The sequence below is a fragment of the Typopeltis vanoorti genome, chromosome 23 (genome assembly GCF_054136105.1).
Source record: "Typopeltis vanoorti isolate ZY-2024b chromosome 23, IOZ_Tvanoo_1.0, whole genome shotgun sequence".
NCBI classification, from domain to species: domain Eukaryota; kingdom Metazoa; phylum Arthropoda; class Arachnida; order Uropygi; family Thelyphonidae; genus Typopeltis; species Typopeltis vanoorti.
Genome location: NC_143571.1, coordinates 5,623,145 through 5,647,424, shown reverse-complemented (window position 1 = coordinate 5,647,424; position 24,280 = coordinate 5,623,145). Strand labels below are relative to the sequence as shown.

The 24,280-nt window shown below is 37.2% G+C and overlaps 1 protein-coding gene across 1 annotated transcript in view; it reads right to left on the bottom strand.

The window, feature by feature from the left end:
• Window positions 1–8,644: 8,644 nt before the first annotated feature.
• Window positions 8,645–24,280, bottom strand: part of LOC150093594 (uncharacterized) — a 31,533-nt gene continuing 15,897 nt past the window's right edge. Inside the window, exon 2 of the mRNA XM_090413027.1 lies at window positions 8,645–10,295. Coding sequence (XP_090269153.1) covers window positions 9,602–10,231 — 630 coding nt within the window. The 5' untranslated portion in view covers window positions 10,232–10,295 and the 3' untranslated portion in view covers window positions 8,645–9,601. The remainder of the gene's footprint in view (window positions 10,296–24,280) is intronic.

Here is a 24,280-nt window from a genome sequence, read left to right as displayed (position 1 = left end):
GAACTGTCCCTTTCTTGGTTTGTATAGGGGGTATGAGTTGCTTTTTGGTGCAGATTGCTCTTAAGAATTTCCATACAGAATGATCTTCAGTATTGATGTTAGCCAATTTGTTTTCCCATTGATGGTTTCTGTGCTTTTGAAGAGCTTCTCGGACCTGCCTGTTTAGATTGTTCAATACTTTTTTATCTTGTGGGGCTCTTTATTGTGGTATCTCTTCCTGGCTCTATTTTTTGCTCTGATTAGATCCATGATTTCTTCAGGGATATGGTTCATTGGGTTGAAGACAGTGGATTGTCTGACTGATTCAATTGCTTTCTGATTAAGTTATTTATTGCTGTGTCAATCTCTTCCTTTTTACTGATATTGGGCACCGGACCAATATGATCGGGAAGAACCTTGGCTAACTTGTCCCATGGTATGTGTGCAGAGGAGAGAATTGATCTGATGAACCTAGATTAAGCACTGTGGGACTGTGGTCAGAAGATAATTCATTGACTGATTCCAACTTGAATTGGTATCTTAAATTTTTAAAGATGACAATGTCCAGCACATCCAAGCCACCCGAAGGGCTGAAATGGGTGGGCCGGCCACTTCAACTCTGTTGTAGTGGCCAGCCCTACAACAGTTGAAAAGTGTGTGGCCCTTGGTGTTAGTTGATGAGCTGTACCAAGATGTGTGTTTTGAGTTGAAATCTCCTGCTATTATTATGGAATCATTTGGACCAAGTATGGAGTCCAGATCTGTTGTCAGCAGAAGAATGCTTGGAGGGTTATAAGCAGCATAGATCTCGAGACTCCCAGCATTGAAGGTATGTACCTCCACACCGGTCACTTCCAGGTTGACTGTTTTGGGCTTGTCTATTGTATTATGATTCAAACAACTCTTTATATATATGGCTGTGCCTCCACCTCTTGTGCCAATTCTGTCGTTTCTGTGCATAGTGTATCCACGATTTTTGGGTTATTAGCTGGTCTTAGGTGTGTTTCACCAATCAAGATGATATCAGCACTGAGATGAGTTGAAAATTCTTGAAATTCCAAAATCTTGTTCATCAATCCATTTGCATTCCATGCTATTATCTTAAGAGCTTTTGGTTTGAATTCATTATTCATGACAGATGGCTGTTATAATGTTTTGAGTGCCTTGCAGGAATCTCTTTCTGGAAGATGTTGAGGGGAATGTCTTGCTGAATTCTTGCAGCATAGTGGCAAGTGAGGTTGTTAAAACGGATGTTATGTTGGAGCTTTCTAGCTTGAGAGATGTAGGAGGCTTAGTTCTTGCAGCCTCAGCATATGTTTTGGTCATGGTTGTTCCTTCTTGTGAGGTAGAAGGCAAGGTGTTTCGGACTGGAAGACGATTTGTTTGGTTGCTTAAAACGTTGGTACATGGTGGAACAAGATTGACTTTTGTTGGTCCTCGATTTTTTGGATTGGAAAGGCATCCCTTGTAGTTGGCAGGGTGAGATCCTCTGCAGTTTGCACAGCATGCTGGAGTTGTGCGAGGTTTGGTGCAAGAGATGGTCTGGTGTCCCTCGCCGCACTTCAAGCACCTGAAGGCTGCCTTACATAATTTTTGGGCATGTCCAAACCTTTGGCATCTATGACACTGATCTGCAGATGCTCTTTTCCTGAGAGGCTCAGTTGAAATTTTGAGACCGCATACTACAGTCAGTTCATAGATCTGCTTTTGTGTGTTGTTTATTTCCACCAGCACCAAAGGCATTGGTCTTTTATCTGATCTGAGCATTCTGCTCACTTTAACTGGGGACAGGCCCTGTCTGGAGAGATCAGTGGACACATCTTCAGGAGTGATACCTTCAGCTATCCCACGTAGAACAACCTTCAGGTTCTTTTCGCTGGGTAAAGTGAAGATGTGATATGGGACGTTAGCATTGTCCATAAATCTGGTCATCTGTCTGTAATCCGAGACAGTAGTGGGTTGTATTTTAACTCCCTCATCTGAGTTTTTAGCCCATGAGAATGAGATGTTTTGTTCTCTTAGGGCTGATGAGACAGGGATCCATTTTTCCTTATCCCTTAACCACGCTACTGGCCAAGACGTCTATAGACGTTCACGTTATCATGGATGCGAAGTGCTTATTAAAATTGTAATACCATTGTTATAACAATGAAATATATGATGGATACGAAGCGTATGCGGATGCGTATTTGATCCATAAACGGCCGGTAAGGTGGTTAATATTACTGGTGGTATCTTTTCTTTATGACTATTCCCTGTTGTTTTGGGTTCTTCCACATTGGTGGAGATTTTCCTCTTCTTTTTCACCAATTGAAACTCTGTATCTGTTTCCAAGGTATGATAACTGCTGTCTTGTGATGTAGCATCTTCCATACTTGGGGAGTGTGCTAAATCTGATTGTGTCAGAGTTATGTGCTCTTCACTCATGTCAACCATGTTATCCTCTGTGACTGCTGTGGGGGGGGAATGTGTCAAAGAGTTTGACTTTTCCTGGCCAATTATCACTCAGCAGCTTTCCTAGTTTGAGGAATTCAAAGTATACTTCCTCAAATTTGGCCTCATTCAGAAGTTTTGCCATGACAATAATTTGGAAATGTGTTCAGACATGGATGGAGAAAGAGTAGAGATTGCTCAGGTGTTCCGAGCAGGTACAGATAATCCTGTGGACTTTTGAGGGTCCACTAGCAAATCCCGTAGACACACTAAGGTGTCTACCAGCAATAAGATGTCACGATATAAAATACAACAATGGCGATACTAGCAGCAGTAGGTCTAGCGTATCGCCCTTTAAATTCAATTGACTTACCTGGATGAACTAGTATGGAAAATAAAGTGCCTGTTTATGGCAGCAAGCAATTAACTGATATTGCTAATGAATAAGCATAAATCTCTAAAAACATATCAGTCAAATTCACAATTCACCATCAATAATACACGACACGAAACGAAACACTAACACGCGAGCCGCCATCTTCCAATTCAATTAGATACCAAGGTGAAAGTAATGCAGAAGTTATATATTTCCCATATACAAGTAGTGAAAAGGTGTACCACCTTAATATTAAAATATTCTGGATTACAGCAATTTGTTGAAAGTTTTTTTTTTTTTTTACTTAGTTATAAATTAAATTAAAGATGCCAAGAAATTATATTATTCTTTAATTCTTTATTCAAGTTTAAGCAAACAAAGTTTGTGTGTGAAATACCTTTATGACTAGGTTGTTTATATATAGGGGCTAATGACTTCACATTAACTGCCTTAGTAAGGCAAAACATGCATTCTTTTGGGTTTGTGTATAATGATAAGCATTATAGGAAGGGTTACTACCCAGACCATTGTCTTAACATTGTACGCACCTGAAAGGATGCATGCTTTTCTGATCTGTTTTCTAGTAGAGATCGTTAGCAAACTTTAGATAGTTATTCTTCTTGCTCCTACTGTCACCCCAATGTCACAGTTCTCCATGGATTCATTTAAAACATATTTGAGAATGCATCAGTTATAACTTTCACCCATCTTACTCCAGAAGAAGTAAGATTGAGAAGGGAGTGCTATAGTTTCCCTTGATTTCAACTTTCATGTCTGAAGATGAGTACAGGAATTCAGTCCACTGTATTATTTTGCTATTGTTATTATTTTTGTACAGGTACCCAAATTGAGTCTGAAGACTTATTGTGTTGTGGCATTGCATGCCCATTTCAGTTGGGTGTGCTGTCATGTGGCTTATGCAAACCTGTGCAGTAAAATTCACGTCACGAGGCTCGCCTCCTTTGCCTACAATCATACAATTTCCAAAATGGCAGAAAATAGGACATTCAGTAGATCGTCAATGCTGTTTCCCATTGTAAAAATGGACAAAAAAGTTATAAATTATTTATAGAAAATTATAGAAATTTGAAGAGCAGGATTATACACAGGAGCCAGTACCACTGGAGAGTGAAGTAAGGTGGGCACTGCAACATCCAGTAAGAAAGCACCAGGAGATGGAATACCTATTGAGCTGCTCAAAGCCCTGGGAGAAGAGGCAGTTAAAATTTTAGCAGCTCTATGTCAGCAAATTTGGATCACAACTACATGGCCTAGGGAATAGAAAAAATCAGTTTATATACCTTTATTGAAGAAAGGTGATGCAAGAGAGTGCGAAAATTACAGAACTATAGCACTGATTTCTCATGCAAGTAAAGTCTTACTTAACCCTAGACTGCTCACCCCTTTTTTAGACATCATCACTGCTCATCTGGGGGTATGCTATCACCCCACAACATTTCTTCTCCTCCTCCCTCCCCTCCACCTATAGTGGAGGGGAGGGAGGAGGAGAAGAATCATTCATTCACATGTCTACAAATCATTCACATGTCTACCATGTGAATGATTTGTAGTTGATAAATCTAATAAAAGTTTAAAAAAAAGACTAAAATGCATCAAAATCAGTTTATAAACCATGTAGAACATTAATTCTTTCTAGCACATCACAAATGTCTTTCCTGTGATCACATACGGAACAATACCGCCTTTGGTTTTCCGATCCTTGGCGCGTGGACAGATCTGACATCTAGCTTGCTTCTTCACGAAGACACCAATTTTGGTTCTGGAGGTCCCTCAGCAAGACCAGCATTGGTGTCTTCATCATCTTGGATGTGCAGAACTTTCTTTATGATATTTGTAAGTTCTCTGGACAGTGGCTGAGCCAGTCTCCTTTTCATGTGTGGTGTCACAATTACCTATAGTAATTGAAATTGTTATTGTGTTTAGATAGCCCAAGCTATTAATAGAGTTTACCTACTACGATATTTCAAAAGGAGAAAAAGGAAGGGAAAATAAAATAAAATACAATATTATGTAATTTTAAATTTTTACTGATATTTACCAAGTGTCATACTTTCTAACGAAAACATAAAAAAAAAAAAAAAAGAATATATCCTAATTTTTCTTGTGCAAATGTGTTGTTAGGTTTCAGTTAAAATGTACATGAAGAAAAAAATACCTTAAAATACAAATAAACTTATTTACGCAAAACAAACGAGTGTCAAAAATTGATGTTTGCTTTAGTAATATATTACACAAAAATAAAACATTTGTCTACCATGTGAATGATTTGTAGTTGATAAATCTAATAAAATTTAAAAAAAAGACTAAAATGCATCAAAATCAGTTTATAAACCATGTAGAACATTAATTCTTTCTAGCACATCACAAATGTCTTTCCTGTGATCACATACTGAACAACGGCCTTTGGTTTTCCGATCCTTGGCTCATGGACAGATCTGACATCTAGCTTGCTTCTTCATGAAGACACCAATTTTGGTTCTGGAGGTCCCTCAGCAAGACCAGCATTGGTGTCTTCATCACCTTGGATGTGCAGAACTTTCTTTATGATATTTGTAAGTTCTCTAGACAGTGGCTGAGCCAGTCTCCTTTTCATGTGTGGTGTCACAATATTCAAGCCCAGATTCTTCAAGTATTGGTGCCTAATCATCTTTTTCTTAGTTGCTGACTGAAGAATTATCTGCGAGTTGATTCCTGCTTGATCCAGCATCCCATAAAAATAACGCAGAGGTCATCTTCTGGTTTTGTGGTTTGTTGTGTAGTTGTGAGCCATCCAGTCGAAACTCTCAACTCCACCTTTTGTGTTGTTATAAAAAAGCATAACTTCTGATTTTGTAGAGACCTCTTCAACTTTCTGTCACTACATTAATAGAAATAGCTGTGGTCCCTAACGCAAATTTAATATACACTAATGCTCACCGGGGTATGCTATCACCCCAACAGTCTTACAGAACGATACATACTTCATGAACTACACTCACTCATTGACTGATATGGAGAACGATTGTTGATTAGAGTATAGTTGGGTGGGGGAAGTGCTGTGTGCATCTGCGACTAATTTGTAGGAGAAAATGGAGTCACTTGGGGTAACACATCACCCTGGGAAGCAGTCTAGGGTTAAGATCATTCAGAAAAGACAAACCATTCATGAAGAAGTGCCAGATGAACATGCAGGATTTCAAAAAGGCAGAGGAACGAAATCAAATCGCCAATGTGAGATGGATAATAGAAAGTGCACAGGAATATCAAAAGAATGTTTACCTTTGTTTCCTTGACTATAACAAGGCTTTTGACTCTATAGATCATGTGAAACTGTGGAATGTGTTAAGAACAATGGGAGTACCAGAGCATTTCATTATCCTTCTGAGGAATCTTTATTATGAACAAGAAGCTACTGTCTGAACAGATCTTGGAGAAACTGAGTATTTCACCATAGGTAAAGGGGTGTGACAAGGATGTATTTTATCTCTGTACCTGTTTAACTTGTACAGTGAGTACATTTTAAGAATGGCAGGGTTGGAGGAGTCTTCAGTTGGAATTAAAATTGGTGGAAGAAATATTAATAATTTGAGGTATGCAGATGATACCACCTTGCTAGCAGAATGCAAAGAAGATTTGGAGGAACTTATTATGAAAGTTAAAGAAGAAAGTGCTAAATATGGTCTTAAACTTAACCTCAAAAAGACAAAAGTTATGGCAACATGTGAACTTAATGATTTTGAAATAGATGGAGAGAAAATGGAAGTAGTTAACAATCTTGTGCTCCTAGGATCCCGAATTGATAAAGATGGGTATTGTACTGAAGAAGTTAGAAGATTATTACTCGGAAAGAAAGCAATGACAAATTTAAGCAAGATCTTTAAAGATATCAGCCTCGCAACAAAAATCAAAATCGTGAAAGCAATGGTATTCCCTGTGGTACTGTGGATGTGAAAGTTGGACCTTGAGAAAGAGTGAAAGAAGGAAGATAGATGCATTTGAATTATCGGTTTGGAGACACTTACTAAGAATACCATGGACTGCAAAGCAAACCAATAAATCGGTGATAGACAGAAAAAAGCCAGATTGCTCCCTTGAAGCTATGATCATCAACCAAAAATTGTCATACTTCGGACATTATGCAAACAAATGACAGTCTGGAGAAGATGATGATGCTTGCTAAAGTTGATGGAAGCAGGAGAAGAGGAAGACCAAGAATTAGATGGGTGGATGGAGTTAAAGAAGCAACTGGAATGTGCTTGGAGATTCTGAAAGATATGGCTAGGGACAGATCTGAATGGAGAATGCATGTTCATAGAATCACCAGGAGTCGAAAATGACTAGATGAAACAACAACAATATATTAAAAACTTGTTTATATCAGTGTCCTCAACATATTGGTTCACACTTCATGCATGCAAAACAAATGAAACTCAGAAAACAAGAATAGCAACTCATGACAAATGACGACGTTCAGTTGGATTGGTTGACACAATAACGAATCACAGCCACTGATTTCTAGGTGCTATTGTCTCACTGTACACCCTGCCTTGCTTTCTGGGTGGTTTAAAACCACTCGAAAGCTAAGAATTTGAATTGCTATGCCATCAGTACATTCTGATCAAACGGCTCAAAGGTGTCCATATTCGTGACCATACACCCGGGCTATTAACATGAATGTGTAATAAAATTAGTTTAATCCTTTTAACATGAATTTGATGACATGAATTACTTTTAACATTGAATGTGATGCAATGTTAGCATCCTCTTCATGAAGCATTAGTATATTGTGTTTAATTTCAGGAATCACACAAAGCCAGGCAACAATTAGGGTTCTTTAACAGGAATAAATGCAAAAATATATCGGTGATATTGCTGTTCTGTGGGTAACCTAACCCTGAATAATTGTGGGAGATCCAAATTATCCACATGATACCTATCAGACCTTCTCATGAAAGTTTACAGACAAAACACCAACAACTGACTTGCAACCATTCCATTCATTCACCACTCTTCAAGCAAAAATCTAGTCTTCACACTCTTCCAAACCACACTTTTACTCAACTTCCAGGGATGACCACTTGTTTGTTCCGCTCTAGCTGAATTTTTCCCTGCATGAATTCTATAAAACCCTTTAAGCAATGTTCCTATCGTATCCTCATCTTTTCCTATTAACCAACTTTTGCAACCCACAAACCTTTAATCTATCTTCATTAGGGGGAATTCCTCTGGCTACTGAACTCTGGATTTTCTCCACTACTTCATCCCCAAGTGACCATATTAGGATGTATCAAGGTCTTATAGAGATGGAATAGCAAATTCTTTATCTCTGCTTCTGTGTTTTTCAAGAAAAATAATGTTTCTTCTTTCTTTTCAAACTTCATCCCTCCAATAGTAATGCAGTCAACAAATTTTGATGATCGGAATTACTATAAAAATCAGTATTCATTGTCACAATCACATACAATTGGTATAGTTTGGACCCACTAAAAACATGGATTTTAAAAATATATGCAATGTGAAAGATCAGAATTAACATTCTCTTAATTGAAAAATAAATAAATACTGGAAAGCTAATTTTCTATAACCCAGTAATACTTTTAAAATTCACTATAGATATAGATATTACATTATAGCTGCATGTGAATTGTTCATCTTTATTCCTAGCTAATAATGCTTTTAGTTTTCTTTCTCGAATAGTTAGTGTTGCATTATGAAGTTCTTGATATTTCTCATTCTCATCATAAGAGAAAATTATCCTTTTTTTTTCTTTCCCTAGGAATTTGTGCTGTCATTCACATAATCATTTTGAATAAGCTATGACTGGTAAAAGACTATACGTTGGCTCTATAAAATATTTTTTATTATTCTGTATATATACAGATTTTTATACATTTCTATGTACAGCAATCATGGCATCCATTAAAGTGATAATAGTTACAATTTTTATTATTGATAATTCAAATTAAATTGTATACAAAGAATTTATTACAACTGATATACAGAATTTCAGTATATTACTGCAGTTTTGTTATTTACATATCAGAAATATTTCTCCTTAAGAGAAAATAATTTTAAAATTATTAACAGTTTTGTGAATAACTTGAAAAACAAATGACCAATCTGTATTGATAACAAGAGCTGAGCTTGTAATTGGACCTTATATGAACCCACCTATCTTTTCTTAGCTCTCCAAAAATTATGACTCTCTCTCACATTTATTTACAGTTATAATGCTAGGGGGGGGGGATGCTATTGTCAAATTGCTTGGTTTCCATCTGTCCTTGCCATGTCTTCTTCTCTACACTCTGTGTTATCAACTCTGGGAGGTAAGTTAATTTTGTATATATTAGAAACTATAGGCATTTGGCATAGCCAAATGTGTTGAGAAACCCAAATTATTTTTAATCTTCTACATGTTAGACCTTAAATTTTACGAACCACTTCAGCTATAAAATTTTTACCATTTTTTTCTTAGTTGCTTTGATCAAAGTATTTTAGATAGTAACAGATACACTGTAAACCACTTCGACTCATATTCCTCTTAGCATGATCAAGATAACACATTCATATTTCTGAATGATGCACAAAAGCATTTCTTGTGAAATATGGTATTATATTTCGCTTATACTTTCTTATTGCTAGAACAATATATTGCGCTAGCGTTGTTATTAGTATGCATGCCTGATATATGGCCTGTTATTAATAATAATGAATAAGTAATAGTTTTTAATTTTTAATTTAAAAAACCAAGACATTAATATTAAATCGTAATTTTGTGGGATTATATTATACCATAAGATGCAGGTACAGTCATTATGCAGTTCCCTCTACTAGCGTCATACTGATTCCATTGTAGATTCCATTAGTTTGTTCTTTTACGACAGCACACAAATTGGGTGCTTCCATGGTGTATACCTGATGGTATGAATAATGTTTCGTTTCGTCGTTCGCTATATCTTTTGGCTCGAAAGTTATGCTAGTGAGGTACTGTCGATTTTTGTAGTCCGGCCAGTGGGTCAAGGTAGAGACGAAGGAATGCATCACAGTAGGCGTGCTGGCAACAACCGTTTCAAAATACCGACGCGCTTTCATTTTTGGGGAAAAAATTACACTATCATGATACGTTACCGATTCCTCTTCGACTTTCCACGTAACGGTGGAGACATAATGCGCAGGCACCTGTCTAGAGACATACTCAATCCCCGTACAGTAGCGATGGCCACTATCGTATTTACACACTGACCTGAATATTCGGTCGATCCTCGGGCCGTCCGAACTCACAGATACCCGTTCGGTGAACGTCCGCGGAATCATGGCGTACCTGCTAGGCGAAGGACCTGTATTGAGGGTGAGGGTAGTGATTCCGTTGTGCGCTTCGCCGTTACCTGCAATTCTCTGCTGTTCCAGAAGTCCATTGACGTCAGGCTGGTCGGTGACGGGCATATCGCTGCGGAATGTAGAGGGTGGTGTACGGGAGCGAAGGCTACAGGATGTATGACGTCAGGAGCTGCAAAGGAACAAAGGAATGTGGACGTTAGGAAAGGCGGGAGTTCCGGGTCACGTGATGTCTTAATACGAAGAAAGGGAGTGTGGACAAAATGTCTAAGTTTCAAGGGAAGAGATCCCCTCAGAAGCAGTCACTGAGATTTAGCATTATTATGAGATAGGAGGATTTATCCTGATTGTTACCTACTAATATGCAATGCTGATCTATAGAACGTCCTGATTTTATTACATTTGCAAGCTACAGATCCTCGAAAGGGGAACAGAGCCCGTGGTGTGTAGTATCATTTAATAAGAGAATAATAGAAAATGTGCAAATGAGTCAACGTTATAGAGATGTTACGTTTTTTATACTTAAAACAATTCTCAAACGTGGGATTAAGAAATTGGATTCAATGAATGCGAGTACAAAGTTGCATAGATCAAATAATATACAGTAAAAAGTTTTTTTTAAAAAAAGTGTGCGCGCGCGCAGATATTTATTATCAACTGCTGTTTAACTCTATCTTATCCAGATGCATTTCAATATTTCTTTTGAAATTCCTTTTCACATATCTACTACAGAAAGAGCAGAAAATTAGAGTGTTATGAATCAGTGATATAGGAAATGATTAGAGAGGATATATTCGGTTGTTTGCTGATGATGCAAAGCTGGAAAGGTAGGTAATGAAGATGGTGTAAAGATACTGCAGGATCAGAATGACTTAGACTGGCGGTATGGACAAGGATAAATGGCTGCCAGTTCAACTTGGCAAAGTGTAAGGTCATGCACTTTGGGAAGGAGATCACAAGCTGTATGCTTAATTAATGAGGCAGGTATTTGGGGTGATTGTGAACAGGGAGTTGAAGTTTAGAGAACATATTGCACAGGTGGCCAAAACATATGGTTGTTGAAGAACACGCTGACAAACAGGGATAGGGAGATTATTGTTCCTCTTATAAGGCCACATCTGAACACGCACAGAACTGGCCGCCTGGATGGATGAAGAAGTGATGGAGAGAATCCAGAAGCAATTGACGAAGATTGTGACAAATCTATGGAATGCTATCTATGAGAATAGAATGAATGTCTGTGGGCTTCAAAAACTAGCTAATATGCGAAAAAGAGGACGATAGAAGCGTTTAAGTCATTAAAGCAGTTTTATAGGATTGATACCGAATACTTTTTTCAATGCACGGTAGGAGAGGAGAAAGAGAACGAGGAGTCACCTCTGGAATTGTAAAAGCATAGTTAGCAAGACTATTGGGATTAGATTTTGTGCTTGGAGGAGAGTGAATGGGTGGAATGCCAGAGGTGGTTTTGTGTGCTTCGTCAGTGAATGAGTTTAAGAAGAGTTAGATTGTATTGTATGGATAACTATTCTGTATAACATAAATTTATATACCATGAATGACTTGCGTGGTATATTCGGTTTCTGTATCTCACTAAATATTTGGTTTCTTGGTTTGCTCATTGTTATTTGGAAGCGAGATCATGTTGAAATATCGTGGAAACAGCATAAAAATCCGTTTTATAGAACATAACTGCTCAGTTCACATCGATATATAAATGAAGTTTAATAAATAACTTGCCATCACAGAAACCTGAGTGGTACATATAATTATGAATGTACGTCGTCTTCCGTTCGGGCTTCTTCAGATCTTCCGGGAAACGAACAAATAAATTCTGAAATTGTATCCTGGACCCGATTATATCACTGTAATTTTTGATTAAAATTTACGAAAATATACCTCAAATAGTTACTTAAATATAAAGAGCCAATAGGCTTCATTTCGGCGATATAAACATTATTAAAATTAAGGGGGATATTAATCCCACATTGTTTTAAAACCGAATAAGAAACTCAAAGATTGGAATCAGAGAGTTTCATGCCGAATATAGTAAACTATAAAGTATTGGCGATTACTAGCGTGGGCTAATACAAGTAGTCCTAGTACGTAGTACAATCTCGGGCAACTCATTGCAAAGGTGGGTAAAGTTCTGATCGCTATTCTTGGTATTTTCCATAATGTAAAAACACATTTCCTAGGAAATATATGCTGTTATTACATTATGGTGGGAGGTCACTACCCAGACCGGTTTCAGCCTTTATTGAGGCTTCATCAGTGAGTAGCTAGACCAACTATAGATATAGATACCAAAGGGTATAACGAAAAGAACTTATATACTCTGCTATACGAGTTGTCAAACAGGTGCAACCATTAAGTTACTTAAATATAAAGAGCCAATAGGCTTCATTTCGGCGATATAAACATTATTAAAATTAAGGGGATATTAATCCCACATTGTTTGACAACTCGTATAGCAGAGTATATATATATAAGTTCTTTTCGTTATACCTTATCTATTTGGTCTAGCTACTCACTGATGAAGCCTCAAAAAAAGGCTGAAACCGGTCTGGGTAGTGACCTCCCACCATAATGTAATAACAGTATACATTTCCTAGGAAATGTGTTTTTACATTATGGAAAATACGAATAGCGATCAGAACTTTACCCACCTTTGCAACGAGTTGCCCGAGATTGTACTAGGACTACTTGCATTAGCTCACGCTAGTAATCGTCGATACTTTATAGTTTACTATATTCGGCATGAAACTCTGATTCCAATCTTTGAGTTTCTTATTCGGTTTTAAAACAATGTGGGATTAATATCCCTTTAATTTTAATAATACCTAAAATAGTTCTTTATTTTTTGATGTATCATAAATCAACTTATGATTAATTGTTCAGTTCCGTGCAAAAAAAAAAATTGTATAAGCAGGACTAATCTGTAGGTAACATTATACTGTAAAGCGGTTTTCGTTTCCTGTTCGTTTTATTCACACTTTATTCAAAAAAAACTTTTTTTGGAAAGGCGCCGAACATTAATCGCACACACAAGAAAAAGACTAGGCGCCGGCGCTGTATATATTATTATTATTATTATTTGATACCTCCAGGGAGTCCAAAGACTCATCGAGGGAGGGCATCTGCTCTACAACTCCGTCTCCACCATTCAATCACCAACTGACCGCAATTACACAAACGCCACCTACCGCCGACCGCCACTGTTATTTCCACAGACAATCACAAACATCCATGGCGGGAGAGCGGATACGCTATCCAAATACTTGCATCCTAATATCCTTTTAGGATGCAAGCATTTCATGGAAGATGGAATGAGAACGAGAGAGTATTCAGAATGATTGCAGTTAAGAAAGAGGGGGGGGGGGAGTAGAGCTAGATTTTTCTCAGCACAGTGCGTGATTGGAATGGCTTGCCTTTGGAAGGTGGTGAATGAGTTCATGAAAAGGCATGGTAGATGGTGTAGATGTTATATGGCTTCCTTCGATGAGTCCCTGACTCGCGGGAGACCTCTGGTAATAATAATAAAAAAATATTAATTATAAATCTGCTTTATACTTAAAGGGTTTTGAACTAAAATAAGTCTGTGAAAATCGATAACAAAAATATTAAGGCTTCGAAAACAGGCAGCAAAACAAACATCAAGTTTGAAAGCCAAACGCCTATTTTTCTGACATCCTTAATAATAATTAAGGGGATACAAATCCCTTGTTGTTCAACTGCCAGTAAGCAAAACTCTAAGATCGAGAACTACGAATCTATGAGTTTCATATGTACCGAAAAACTATCGGCGAATCCAAGTGTAAATGACCACTTGGTAGTACAACACCAAGGCAACTCGAAGCAAAGGTGGAGCAAGCTCCCTCACTATCCTTGATATTTTCTCATAATGTAAAAACACAGCCCCTAGGGGATGTAATACTCATGAGACCTCAAAAAAAGGTTGAAACCGGTCTGGGTAGTGACCGCCTCATAATGTAATTACAGTATTACATCCCCTAGGGGCTGTGTTTTTACATTATGAGAAAATATCAAGGATAGTGATCAGAGCTTACTCCACCTTTACTACGAGTTGCCCCTGTCATGAAAGGTTCGATTACGTTTGGATCCGCCGAATATAGAAACTTTTATAGTTTCTCTATTTCCTCTCCGAAAGTAAGTTGAACTTCTAGAAAGCACCTGCGGCAGTTATTTCCAGTCTGGAAAACAAATACAAATGCCAGCACTCTTCTTTAAAGTTTTGCAACAATCCCATGCTCAAAAGTTTCATATGCTGAGCCGTGGATGAACGAGGGTTAGGTAGACAAAATAGCTGCAAACGACGATATGAATGACTGCAGAATGTATTTACATTCCAAATTGTTATGTAGACAAAGTCCAGCAGAAATTTTTTTATGTAACTCTCAACTGCGAAAGGTTTCTATAAACCATTAGTACATTTGTACCATTGGTGTGCTAGGGATTGTTTCCCCATTTAATCAATTTTATAAATTTTTGTTCATTTTTTACATAGCTCGGAAACCCTGCTATACAGATCAAACCTGGAACTTTTGCAAGCCACTTCTCCAATAAGCGGGCGGTGGTATTACACCGGGCGATGAAATTCATCTCCCACCTGAAATGGTACTTCCCATCTCCTAATTTCGATAACAAAACAGTTTATTTTGTTAAGTGCAAATAAAATACGGACAGTATCCATTAAGCGACATAACATAGTGGTAAGGCATAAAGAGCTATTGAAAATTGATTCTGTTTGAAAGGTAGCAATAACAAAAGGGAATGGCGATCAAATAGCTTTTTGTTTGTTTAATTTAGTTGAAATTACGGTCAGCCCAACCAGAATGTCGTGTCTGTTAACTGCGCGTTTTCGTTGTGTGGATTGTTTTCCTCCCCCACTCCGGAATCAAAAACCCTAGTTTTCGAGAATTAAAAAAAAATCCGCTTCCTAACTCACTTTCACTTACAAAAGTCCTTATAATAGTTCCTCACATTCTAAGATGGGATTCGAGCAAAGATCTGTCCTGATGAAAGGGCTTGAATCGAAGCGGCATACACAATTTTGCAACATACCCCTTATAAATTCATTCGTAATTGCATATTCCAATAACTACAGAACACAAAAGACTGGGCATAAAGATCTGCTCTGCTAAGGGGTAGTTTTCATCTTCCTGGTAAGGTGCATCAACATATTGTTGAATTTGATGAAGTGGAAATTTACACATTGTAACGGAATAAAAGTGTGACAATTCCAAACTGAATGTGTGTGGTGTTCCTAAATTGGGCTAATCATCTAGGAAACCACACCAACAAGGATAACATAGCTGAACATACTGCAAAGATACTTGGTCCTTCGCATACCACAAAGATACCTCTTCATTATGGGTCTGATTATATATGCTGCCCCAGTGAAAGTCTTACTAAATTTCCATAAATTCTGGAAATTTACAGATGGAGTGAAAGAATTAGGTTGCGGCATTTAGGCTACCAAATTTGATCCCCTCTTGATGTATTTTTTTTTTTTGTGGGGAAGGGAGTAAAAAAAAACCTCTCGTGTACTAAACACAGTACACGAGTTTGCTAAAGATATCAAGGATGTGACTGAGTTGTTGCATTAGCGAATAATTGCAGTTCAAGATTCTTTCTCCCATGAGAAAGAATCTCGATGCACATGGAGATCTACTGAAATCCAGGAAAATATGGGTTTCCATATTTGTGAGTGAAAATTAGATAATGATTTAATGATTCTGTTTCTAGTATTGACCAATGGGCATACATGCCACCATGTAGATAACATTTATCACTGATTTGGAGATTTTTTTCATTGGATGCTTGTTTAGTGATAACATTCTGATAAACAAAGTTCGAGTGCAGTTGTGAAAATGACTCTCGACAATTTTCCCTTTGACTAGGAAGATGATTTGCAACTGAAAGTAAGTTAGCCAGTTTCACCTGCCGTTAACATGGTTTTTCCTCCCGCAAGAAAATTGAACGGAAAACGCAATCAACAGACATCACAAATCGGGCTCACAGCTTGAGTTGCTTCTGCTCCAGGTGTAATTCCAACCCAAACCAAAATTATAAGTTTGGGCCCCTGAAGATTTCAAATATGCTGACATATCACGTTCATTGCCTCATATACAGGTGATCAAAATTAAAGTATCTCCTTGGAGTACCATCCATTGATCCAAATGCTGCGAAACTCTTAAGAGGAATACATTGTGCGTCATCCGGAAGTGATATCTGAGGGGGGGGAGTAGTTCCAAAATTCACCGGGGGCGTTGTAAAGACCAAACACATGGAATTTGCATATCATGCAAATCCATGCACTTGCAAACCCTCCTGACACCCGACAGGTACCAGGAAGGTTTAAAAAATGGACAAGGAATTTTTCCCTTGATTCGGGTTTTAATACTGTCCACAGTGATGGCATTAATGATGGCATAAATAAATAATTATATGTTATTTTAACAAAATAAAATACGATTTAGAAAAAATAGTTCACCACGAACACGCACCAATAATAAAAGTTTCGTATCTCACAGAAATAACGCGCGCAAGCATAAGATACACTGCCCAAACGAGCAGTGGCGGAATCACTTGTAACGTTCAATGAGAAGCGCAAACGAATATCGGCGAGGCTAGCTGCAATTGGCCTAACGTGATAATTCTGACACTAAAGCGTTAATCGAACAATTCCAATTATTAACTATTCAATCAATGTCAAAACATAAGCTGTAACCGTTAACATGTTGTAAGCATTGTTATTATTATTTATAAACAAACAAAATTTATTTTTTCATTTTTTCCTTTGGGGTGCTGCAGTGTCGCAGTGCATATGTACGAGCCGCCACTGCATTAACCTTTCCCCAATGTGCTTTGCTCTTGAGGCTGTACTACTAAACAGTTGAAATGCTGTTGCTGCACTCCGCGAATTTCGTCGCCTGAACAAATGTCGACGAGGTCCACTATCTCCATGTGCTCTGCGAAGGATGGTTAGTCGTTTTGAGATCGTTGGAAGTTAGACCTAGCAGAGGTAGCAAACCAATCAGTTCCCAAGTGAATGAAGTTGCTACTGCCGTTGTCGAGCAAGCCATGAATAACAATGTTGGTTCCTGGTGCTGTACCAAGATACATGAATGTGCCTTGCACAACTCTAGAAAATTGTACGGAAGATTCTGCATTTCTGCCATTCAAGATAACCTTGACACAGGAGTTGCGCTCGCGGGACTTTCAAAGCCAACTGATATTCACTTTAACATTCCTTGCTCGAGTGGAGTTCGACGCTGCATGACTGGATGATTTTGTGGGAGATGAGGCTCACTTTCACCTGAACGGAGCTGTGAAAATACTATCTGTTGTGGGTTTACAGAGTTTATCATTGGACCATTCTTCTTCTTTGAGGACATTCACCAGTTGCTATAACCTGCTCAGTTACTGCCAAGAGGTATCGCAATAGGATAAACAATTTTGTTGTGCTGCCACAGCTACAGCAGCGCCTTTTTTGTTTGGATTCAGTCATTTTCATGTAGGATGGGGATCCCTACATGAAATATTGGTCGATCCGTACAGGAGGTTCTTCGAGAACATTTCAGGGAAGTCAGAGTGATCAGCCCCAGTCATGTGTTTCCCACTGCATGGCCGCTTCGTTCACCAGATTTGACTGCCTGTGACTTCTGGCTCTTTAAATTTCTCAAAGACAGGGTTTACTGGGATCATCCTGATAACCTTGCCAGTGCTGAAAGACAGCATAACGCAGTATCAGTTCCAAACAGCTGCGTTCTGCTGTTGAACACACTATGCAAAAGATGCATACCAGTAAGGGCAGTAGTACATTGAACAATACAGCCCGTGAATGCATAATGGAAGTGAATAAAAATGTGTTATTTATGCTTGTATCGCTTTTCCCCTTACACACAGAAAAGTTACATCTATATTCAGTACATCATACAGCGCTCCTGGTGGCGACTTTTGGAACTACTTTTTTATTTCTCAGATATCGCTTTCGCACGAAGCACAATGTATTCCTGCAAAGTTTCGCAGAATTTTTGGATCAATGGTAGCGCTCCACAAGGATACTTTAATTTTGATAATTCTATATATGGAGAGCACCCTGAGAGGATTTTACCAATCTTCATCTTCAGGAACTGATTTTAGCAAAACAAAAAAAAAAAAAAAAACGTTCATATCGATACTGATCCGATTCTTCTGGAAAGGTAGGGAAATATTTCATGATTCAGCTCCTAGAAAGAATAGTACTTACTGGCCGTCCATGTCTATCTGCGTACGCTAATTCTTGCCTACGTTCTCGGTTGTTCACTGTGTGTGTGCTATGGGGTTAACTGGTAGATTATTCCTCTGTGCTTTTACTGAAAATATGCTGAGTTTTCAAACGAGGAGTACGCTGACGCTCGCTTCAGGTATAGTTTTTGTAAAGCCAACGCGAGAATTGCTGTTGAAGAATACCAACAGTGCTATCCTTAATCAACCGATTCATATCGATATTAACCGAAGCCTGCTGGAAAATGAACCATTTGGTGTTGGGTTTTATTTACTTCAGCAATGAAATGTTTGCTTTTAAGAAATTTTATTTTTTTAATTAGTGTTACATTTTCAGTGTCTTCCATTGGAAAAAAAGTTTTGAAGCCCTAGTTATCCGAGTGGTTAATGCATCCGCCTCTTCATCCAATAGGCTGCTTCGAATCCCGCGGTTTGCATGAATGTTTGTCTTTAGGTGGTAGATGAATTTTATCGCCTGGTGTGAAAACCTCTCCCTGCTTATCTCCTCAGCTTTGTCATCACATGTGCTGACCCACAAGACGATTCTCAGCTGACCCACAAGACGCTTCTCAGTCTTTGGAAATGGCACTTGTCTGAATACATGTGCACGTGAATGCGTAAACACGCACAACGTTCTGAACAATGCAGCATGGAATTGGAAATACATGTATTTTAAAATAACATCAGTCTCTTATATATGACATGTATATATATATATGATATAACTGCATAATAGTTGCTACCTTTGTTAGTAATTACTTTTTTGTCTACATAGGTTGTATATTTACACCTGAAGAAATCCTGTGCAATTAGGACGAAACGTCGTGTTGTCAATTAAAATAAATGTTATCATCTTATTCTGGTATTCTGCCTTATCAACTCTTTACACACACGCACACACACACACATACACACACAAATTGTTTGAAATAATCCAGTCATTAAAAATGCAAAGGGTTATTTTCGCTTTTATGATTTGATACTTCGTAAACCACCTTTATTTTATTTATTTATTTAACATGTAGTGTGAATTGTCTTTCTCTGATTTATGACGTAAACATTTCAAAAATAAAGATGATTACAAAACGTGGCATTTCAAATACGGCGGCAGGAAAAACACAGCGTTTCCACGTATTCTTGTTAGGACATACTGTAACACATGCTTGGCCTTGAAAAGTTCCAGAGGAAAACAGGCTATCATGCAGAGACCTTCATACACTTGGTGAAAAATCATGTGAGGTACAATGCTGTCTTCTTGCCGCAAGACAATTAAGTCACAGTTGAGAGTAGGAGGATGAAAAAAGGAAATAAAGCAATGCATGATATAAAGCCATGAATAATAACATAGAAAGAGAATAATGTTAAAAGCAAATAGCAGCAAAAGACCAGAGCTGGATGGATACAAAATTCAAGTATTTAGAAAAACCGTCATTTAAAAAATATCGATGTCGAGATTCTTTGTTTCATAGCTAATGTAAATTAATCTCGACATCGATATTTTTAGCCTGTAGCTGCTGCTGTTTCGTGATTATTTCATGAGATAGTTTAGTTAGTTTCAGATTACTGGCGACACCTTTCTTTTAGTGTATTTATCTACATAAAGGCTGCTAAAGAATCTTCACACACCGTACGTATTTCGCATTATCGTAAGCAGTAATAATAGATATTTAAGCTTTTACGCGGTAGAGTGTAAAACATTGTATACGGACCTTTGCTTTTTTCGAAAATCTGTTGTAGATAGGTAACCAAACATACAGCCTGCATCTACAAGAGAGCACATAATGCTCACCAACCAGCAACAATATCTGAAAAGAACAAAACCGAAGACTCTACACGGAACATCCTAGTTTCTATCCGAGTTAAAAGTTCAGGATGTGCAAGGAAGCAATGAATCTAACATAGGATACGGTTTCAGAACACATTGTTTTAGTATCACGATTATGATACCATGATTGAACACGGTAGCAAGCGCCTGGAGGACATTAAACGCTTGCTTCCCTATATCTATGTAACTGAATGTGCCTAAATCTATGGAGCGATCGGTATGGGTTGCATACTTGCTTTTCCTATATATATAAATATATATATTAAAAAAATAAATAAATACCGTGTTTAAACCAAACCTGAAATAAAGTGAACATTTCAGTAAAGATCCCAAATACCAATTTTTTCAAAATACTGCTAACCAGAGTGGCATAAATAATGCATACCAATAAAGTGATAAAATAAAGTTAGCTCACACTTTTATCAAAAAAAAAAAAAAAATCGCGTCTAAAAAGACCTAATATAGAATAAGAAAAGGTTTTTTTTTTTTTTTCCCTGAGCACACTATTTGTTGTTACTTATTTTTGTGTAGTGCTTTTGGTCACATACACATTTTGATTCTGTTTAAATTAGAATGACCGTGCCAAGTATTTTATGAACGTCCCTGTTTTATGGTCAAGTTTTCCTCAAATATCTCATGGTGCATAAAATTTATAAACATATACCGAGACAGATCGCTTTAAAAGTAATCCTGTGTAGAATTTAAGATCAAGAAAATAGTAACAGAGAACGGTTGAATTCAAATCTTTATATATTTGCACGCATGCACACTGCTGCCTACTACTGCGTGTGGGTGTAATCTTGTAATATTTTTGGTTCCATAATGTAAGACTGTAAGAGAGAGATTACAGGTTCGACTCTAATTACAGTTTTTTCCCCTTTTTTTTTTTTTTTTTTGCACGATGGTTATAACTCCAATTCAGAAAAATCGGCAGTAAAATTCGCTTAGACAATAATACGAAGCTAGTGTTTATGATAACTAGATACCGACATTTTATAATTTCACTCCACAGTTTTAAAATAATAAGTAGTTAGTTTGGCTATTGGTGATGGTTAAGGATAGACGGCTCGGCTACTCACCGATTTCCAAAAGTTAGGTCTAAATGTGTATTGCTTACTTCCTTTGGAGAATAGACGTTAAAAGATGTATTTTATATATTGCTGCTAAAAGAGAGCGTTCGCACGTACCAAGGCAAACTTCTCGGTCCACAAGAAGTTTGCCTTGTGACAACTTTTTTTTTTTTTTTGCTCAAGTTCGGCTTAAAATTAATTTCGATAGAAGAGTTGATAGAAACAATGCTGCCACTTTCACAAGCTTGAAAAGATTTCATCATCTCTCTACAAATGATGAAAGAAGAATATAAAAAATTAAAAAAAAATGAAATGGATGTTACAAATTTTGCAAGAACGTGATTACTTTCTAAATTGATTAATTATTATGTTAGTATATAATTTATGTCGTAATATGCTAAATGAAATATTAAAATGCTAAATAAAGCTGCTGTGCGAAAACAACTTTGTTCACACATGTAAAGTTTGTAATTATGTTCCTGCTATTACTTAATGTCAAAGTCCCGTAAGATTCTTTTAATAATTATGCATTGTTAAAACTACTGTATATGTAGGTCATCGTAATAATTTAAAACAGTATGAAAATCTCATTTTTTTTACTAATTGGCCAGCCTTGTTAACAAAGTGGTTAACGTACTGGCTTTATAACCAACAGAGTGCGGTTTCGAATTCCGCCCAATAGGTATGGGTGTTTATGAATGTCGTAGGTGGGAGATGAATTTCATGGCTCTGTCCTATTGGAGGCCTGCGTGGCTTGAAAAAGTTGCATGTTTGGTCTCCAGACTAGCAGGGATTCCGGTCTATGTAAAATATAATTTAAAAATACAAATAAATGATGTAAAAAATCCTTAATCCTTTCATGGTATTTATGTACTATAGGTTTGCAACATTTTGTAGGTTGAACACATAACTAGATTTTTAACTGAATTCTCTTTCAGCTAGTCTATCCAACATCAAACATATTGCTTTCTTTTGAATATTTTTAATCCCATGTATCAAAAATCAAAAAGCGATTTCAGAAGACGAAAATGTGTGTTCATATGTCATTACTCAAATTCACAAAACACTATATTCGTCTTCTGAAACTACTTTTTTTAAATTTTTGGTGGACGTGATTTTAAATTCCGCGTCTGGAATTTAGAATCGTTTTATATCCCCCCCCCCCTGTTTTTTCCTTTCATGCTAGTTATAAAGACGGTAAGCATTAGCATCTTAAGAGAACTGGAAAATTTCCAGCGGATCACTTTTAATCATGATAGTAAAGATCCTTCTTACACTTCTTCCGATGACTCTTCAGATAGCAATTACCAATTTTGGTCTTTATAGGAGTATAAGCATGTAATACAGATTGGATTTTATCTTTAAAATCAAACACTACGCCAGTCTACTAGGCGTCATTGCAGGCTAGAAAACGAACTTTTCATGTCGAGCGATAGAGTAAAGTGGTCTTAGCGCCACATTTCTGTTTTTCTCCGATATCCTTTAAGTGTTCTTAAGATTATTTATTAGCAGTCTAAAAACAAGCGCACGCCTTGTTCTTTACATTTTGTTAATTTTTCTGCTATTAATATTTCAAAAAAAAAAAAAAACTTATATTCTTATAAGTTCGTTTGTTGAAATTTCTAGTCCCTTGGCCCTCCCCAAAGCAAAAGGGAAAAAAAACAATAGAAATATTTCCAAAACTCTTTTCCTCGTTTAAAGGCAAGTTTCCCTGTTTTGGTGGATAAAAAATGCTGATATGGGAACTTCATCTATCCAGAAAAGAGAATCAGATGAAAATTCTAAAGAATTGAGAAAACTACCAACAGCAATATACAGTAAAACATAGGGAATGCCTTCTTCCAAGTAACTTAGACTTCATTCCAAATCTAAACACATAACCGGTTGAAAATAAACAGCAGATTTTTATGTTTTTTTTTTTTTAAAATATGTCTGAAAATATCAAAACATCACCAGTGAACACATTTTCGCATTATCTTCAAATAACATTCAACGTGTACTACAGTTAAGCCTTCTTAGCTTAGCTGGTTTCAGGATTTTTAGTCACAGGTGAGTTAGCCGGTCTCATGCAGTGCTGGATGCTTTTTCACTCGGGTTTTTAGTCCTTCAAAACAGCAAACTGGTCTCCCCGTTTCCATAAACACACATATCTACTGACATAGGATGCTATTAACTACAGTATTGTGGATTTCAGGTAGAGATCCATAATAGTTAACCTCCAGAATGTAGTTGGCAGTGCTACAGTTATATATATACCAAACAAGTATATTTAATTGTATGTAACGAAAATGTTTAGGTTTAAGGAATAAATGTTTAATCCTAAACCAAACTTATTCCAGAATCGATTCATTTATAAATATTTTTAACTCAGAAAGAGCCTCCCTAACTCAGTTAGTATAGACGAAGCCGTTTGGTCGGAAAGACGTGGGTTCGATTCCCGTCAGTGACGTGAGGCACCTTTATCTCCTCTCTTTCGATTAAAGGTGAGTTAGCCGGTCTCATACGGAGGTAGGGGTTTTTTTCACTAGGAAACTCGGGTTTTTCGTCCCTCAAAACAGGTCCCAGTCATGAATACGTCCCAGTCATATGCCAGTCCCGAGCCGCACGGATAAAATTGGGGGTTGGGGAAAGCAATGGTGAGCTACCCTGTAAAAATCTCACCAGGAATACTTTGTGGGTAATGACTACAAAGTCACCTAAGGTCGGAAACGACTGAAAAGGAAAACCAACCAGGTTTAACTCAGAAAGAGACGCTGCCCTACATTAGTTTTTAGAGTTTGGAATTATTAATATTAGGAAAAACTCTGAAGCTCTTTGACATACAAGGTATAAGGAAACATTTGTTTTATTTTGTGAATAAAAACATGTAAAAAATACAAATATAATAATGGAAATAAACTTATTATAGAGATGCTTGTGCAACAGTTTTTGTCACATGCTCTCCAAGACTGTGTAATCACATATTCATTA